This window comes from Lithobates pipiens, unplaced genomic scaffold (assembly GCF_037356315.1).
Source record: "Lithobates pipiens isolate NorthernLeopardFrog02 unplaced genomic scaffold, aLitPip1_a1.2 Scaffold_25, whole genome shotgun sequence".
Classification (NCBI taxonomy): Eukaryota; Metazoa; Chordata; class Amphibia; order Anura; family Ranidae; genus Lithobates; species Lithobates pipiens.
In genome coordinates this window covers 193,272,469-193,277,706 of record NW_027507787.1, presented here as the reverse complement: position 1 = coordinate 193,277,706, position 5,238 = coordinate 193,272,469, and the positions used below count along the sequence as shown (strand labels likewise).

General features: G+C 40.2%; 1 protein-coding gene across 1 annotated transcript; it reads right to left on the bottom strand.

Moving 5' to 3' along the window:
* Window positions 1-2,281: 2,281 nt before the first annotated feature.
* On the bottom strand, window positions 2,282-4,750 carry LOC143929963 (olfactory receptor 5V1-like). The gene has a single exon (XM_077453877.1). The coding sequence runs from the start codon at window positions 4,485-4,487 to the stop codon at window positions 3,540-3,542; it is 948 nt and encodes a 315-aa protein (XP_077310003.1). The 5' UTR covers window positions 4,488-4,750; the 3' UTR covers window positions 2,282-3,539.
* Window positions 4,751-5,238: the final 488 nt, after the last annotated feature.

Sequence of the window (5,238 nt, the reverse complement as noted above, 5' to 3'; positions counted from 1 at the left end):
TTTGTCATTCTTTGGGATAAAAGGGATGAGTCTGCGAAGCATGCGCAGCAGATGGTGAGATCGACTGACTACAGATCCTATTTGCGCATCCATTGACATTTGTGCGTCTAAAATAACCCCGAGACTCTTCGCTTTGGTCTTTGGGGAGATAGTCTGCCCAAAGACGGTTGGTGGAGACCAGGAGGTTTTGGTTGCGGGCTTATGATTTTGGTGTAAGATAAGAAGCTCTGTCTTTGATTGGTTCAGCTGGAGGGAGTTGGTGGTCATCCAGTCCTCTATTGATTTGAGGCAGTTTTCAAGTTGTTGTTGGTGATCTTTTTTTCCATTGATCCGGAAATAAAGTTGCGTAAGAGTGGAAGCAGAGATCTGAGCATCTGATGATTTGAAGGAGTGGGCGAATGTAAATGTTGAAGAGAACGTGTGACAACGGAGAGCCTTGAGGGACTCCGCAGGTGACTGCCCGAGTTTCGGAGAGGAATTTTCCTAGTTTCACTGTCTGTGACCGATTTCCTAGGAAGGACGCGAACCAATGGAGATCTATGTCTTGGACTCCGGCTACTTCTGTGACGCGGACGAGTAGAGTATTGTGATCTACTGTATCAAACGCTGCACTTAGGTCTAGCAGTACGAGGAGACACGGCTCTCCGTCATCTGCCGCTTCGAGGGCGTCATCCCAAATCTTGAGGAGAGCTGTTTCTGTTCCATGACCCGGGCGGAAGCCTGATTGCAGCGGGTCCAGGAGTTTGTGAGTATCCAGGTGAAGTTGTAGCTGATGTACTACAGCTTTCTCCATGATCTTAGAAATGGTGTTGAGGCTTGTAATCAGCCTACGGTTGTTTGGATCCTGAGGGTCCAGGTTTGGTTTCTTGAGTAGAGGTTTGACGATGCCTTGTTTGAGGATGCTGGGAACAATCCCTTCGTGGAATGATCGGTTTATGAGGAGGGTTATGGTTGGAGCCACGATGTCGGAGCATTCTTTCAGTAGTTTTGTGGGGATGATGTCAATAGGTGAGGTACTGTCACGCAGTTTATTAATGATGTTTTTTGCGGTGTCTACCGTAATTGGGGATAGTGAAAATTTTGGCGGTTGCGGTATGTTGGTGCGGACATCCTCTTTATGTATTTGCTGGCTGAGGTTGGATGTTTTCTTCTGACAAATTGTTTCCCTGATGGTTTTGACTTTATCGATGAAAAAATCCGACAGTTTGTCACAGTAATCCTGGGATTCGCTTTCTGGGGGTTCTAGGCACACCGGATTCATTGATTGATTAACCAGTTTAAACAGTTCCCGTGGTTGGTTTGCGGCCATTGAGATTGTATATGAGAAGTGGTCCTTTTTGGCTTTGAAGATTGCTTTCCGATAATTCTCTGTCAGACCTTTGTAGTTAAATAGGTTTTCCTCGGTGGGATTTCTTCTCCATGTTCTTTCCGCTCTTCTGCGTTCTTGCTTTAGTACGGAGAGGGAGCTATTAAACCATCCAGCATTTTTCTTCCTGATGAGAGCCCTGCGTTTTGGTGCTACCGAGTCTGCTGATTGCAGTAATGCCTTGTTCAGGGAGTTGAGTGTTTCCTCCGTAGAGTGGTTTAAGGTTATTGTAGATATTTTTTTGGACAGAGTGGTTTTGAAGGCTTCGGAGTACAGTTTTTTATGCGATCTGGTCCAGTGCGTTGTTACAGGTTTCCGTTTTGCGTTGGTGATGTTGGTAGTGATTTTGAATTTGATGGCGTGGTGATCCGTCCATGGCAGAGTTATGTTGTCGAGTATGTTGACGTCGATGTTCTGTTTGAAAATGAGGTCCAGGGTGTGTCCTGACCCATGCGTGGGAGTCTTTATCAGTTGCTGTAGACCCAGTTCTTCTAGTTGATTGATGCAGGCAGTCGCGATGGGGTCTTTAGGCTCGTTTGCCCAAAGGTTGAAATCTCCGAGTGCCAGGAAATTTTTGAATTTTAGGGTGTGCATTGCAAAGGATTCCATGAGGGGTGAAAGAAGATTGGACTTTGGTCCCGGTGGTCTGTAGCACAGTAGTATATGAGTGGTGTCATGGGGTGTTGGTTGAAAATGTAGCGTCAGGGTTTCCATAAAAGACACTGGGTTCTGAGATGATGGTTTAGTGAGATCCAGGTGACCTTTAAAGATCACTGCTAGGCATCCTCCTTTTTTCCCTATCCGGTGTTCGGTTAGGATCCTGTAGTTTTCATGTTGAATCTTCTACCTATGTATATCAAACTGTTGTCGCAGATACGAAAATAATGGATATATATATATATATATATATATATATATATATATATATATATATATATATATATAATGGATATGAAAATAAAGCATGTTTTTATTTTGGATCTTTCGGATTCTGCATGTTCATTATTGTTTTGTTAAAATGAATACAAAAATTTCAGAAATTTGGACGAAAATGCTTTGGGATGATAACTAATGCACATGTCTATAAACAATCAGTTGAGGAAGTGTGGGAGAGCCTAGACATATAGGCAGAATATGACCTGACAAATGAAACAGCAGGTATGGAGCTTTAGTGAAAAGGGCTGATTCTACAAAGACACACCTGCCAGCATGCCAACAGACATAATGTGAGTTGTAATAATGAATGCATTATCAGGGCACAGTGGTGTGAAAGGTCCCTTAGATTTAGCAGCTATAGCCTGTTCCCTTCTAGTATGCTGTAGCAGCATGGAAATAGTGGTTCCTCTGCTGAGGTCCATCATGTCATGGCAAGAGCTCACCAATCAGCAGGGGCATTCATTTTGCCAACCAAAGCGCTTTAGCTGTGACTCAAAAGGGAGAATATTGGACATCTGCAAAGAGACTACTGATTCCACAAAGAGAGCAAGAGTCCTTCTCTATAGCATGCTTGTAAGGGAAAGGCCTTTCTATTAAGCCTGTGTCTATTTTCTTAAAAATATACTGTTATGCCCCATGAACAGGGTCGGACATTCCGACCACAAAATCCGTAGGATTTTTTCCAAAGGATTTTGGCTAAAAAACTTGTGTTGCATACACACGGTCGCACAAAGTTGTTGGAAAATCCGATCGTTCTGAACGAGGTGACATCAAACACGTACGTCAGGACTATAAACGGGCCAGTAGCCAATAGCTTTCATCTCTTAGTTTATTCTGAGCATGTGTGGCACTTTGTCCATCGGAATTTATGCAATCGGATTTAGTTGTTGGAAAATTTTAGATCCTGCTCTCAAACTCTGTGCGTCGGAAAATCAGACGGAAAAAGTCCAATGGAGCCCACACACGATCGGATTTTCCAACAACATGATCCAATCGCACATTTTCCTTTGGAAAATCCAATCGTGTGTATGGGGCATAAGACTTGAATACCTTTTGTTTTTATACACCTGCAATCTATTGAGCTAATTTAAATAAAACTTTAATTGAGCTCTAATTCACATAGTTTAATGGGATCATTTACACAGTGTACTGTAGTGTTTGTGGAATGCTAAGCATTTTGCTCAGTTTTCTGGATCTTGCCGGAATTCGTTTTCACAACAATATATTCAAACTCCAACTATTCTGTTTTACAATTCAGAGTTGTCACTTTCTTAAATGACTCTTTAAATTGTTTGTTCTTTAAGGTATATATAAGAGGGTTAGCAATCGGGATCAGTATGATATATAGAAGAGAATACATTTTATCCTCAGTTGGAGAATACATTGACATGGGTCTAACATGCAATGCCAGAGAGGTTCCATAAAATATAAGAACAGAAGTCAAGTGGGATGCACATGTGAAAAATGCTTTACGTCTTCCATCTGCTGACTGAATATTTATGATAGTGTGTATAATAAACACATAGGAGGACAATGTGAGTGTAAATGCACTCAAGCCTACAACAGCTCCTAAAACATATGTTGCAATCTCAATATGTGAAGTATCGCTGCAGGAAAGTTTTAACAAAGGGGAAATGTCACAGAAAAAATGGTCGATTTGATGGGATGAACAAAATGACAAATTTGCTATAAAAACAGAATGTATTACTGGCTCTAAAGCTGAAGCAGTCCAGACACAGACCAAAAATGAAGAACAACGGTTGAGATTCATGAGTAAGGAATAATGAAGGGGGTGACAGATCGCCACATAACGGTCATATGCCATAACAGCCAAAATAAAGAATTCAGTACAAGTGAAGAAGATGAAGAAATACATTTGAGTCATGCACTCTTGGAATGTCATGGTCCTCTGCTGACTACAGAGCATGCACATGAGCTTTGGAAGAATGTTTGAGGTTGAAACAATATCAACAATTGATAAATTGCCCAAGAAGATATACATAGGATTATGTAAATGGGAGTCAAGAACAATACACATGAATACTACAATGTTCCCTAGTAAAATGTTAAGATAAACAATCAAGAATGTTAAAAAGAGAGGAATCTCATTTTCAAAAATGTCTGAAAAACATTGAAAGGTGAAGACTGTAAACTTAGATTTCAAAGTCTCATTAAAATTCTCCATGTCAGAACACACAGATTCTATGAGATATTTGATGGTGGCGCTCAAATCAATCTCTATCCAAATGTGAGTCTCTTGCGTTTTTTGAACTAGTTGACGTCTGCTTCTATTTTACAGGTGCCAGATGTAAACTGCAAAATGCTTTACCATATCAAACTCTTCTGAATGGATTCAGTCAGGTTTGTTGCCAAGCAAGAATATCATCAAGGGCATTATCAAGTTTTTAGAAATATACAGGAAACTCCAGATTCATTCAGCTACCTGTTATACCCTATATGTGGTAAAAAATAATTTTTTTATCAGCCTCAAATTATAACTTTAGTTACTGTACAATTCAACTTTAAAAAAAAAAAGAAAAACTTTTGGGGTTAGGAAAACCCATCAGTTATTTTTAAGAACAAGACACTTAGAAATATCAATAAAAAGTCATGCTGGCATGTATTAATAGAAAATAGCTGGAGATTGGGGAACAAATCCGAAGAGGTGGACTACATGCAAAGAATTACAACCAAACAACGTTACTGCATTTTCATTCTGCAGGTGCCCCATGCTCTGTTTATTTTTATTTTTGGCTGTGCATTTCAGCCTGTTTGCCCTGCTGTCCTATGTTTCATGCCTACCAAACAGAACATGGTGATTGCCCGGCTTTTACTGACCCTTGCATGATATCTGGTCTAAATCAAATGTATTGTGATTTATTATTATTTTTTTCCCATTTTTCCATTCAATATTTTTTTATTGAGATTTTAAAGAT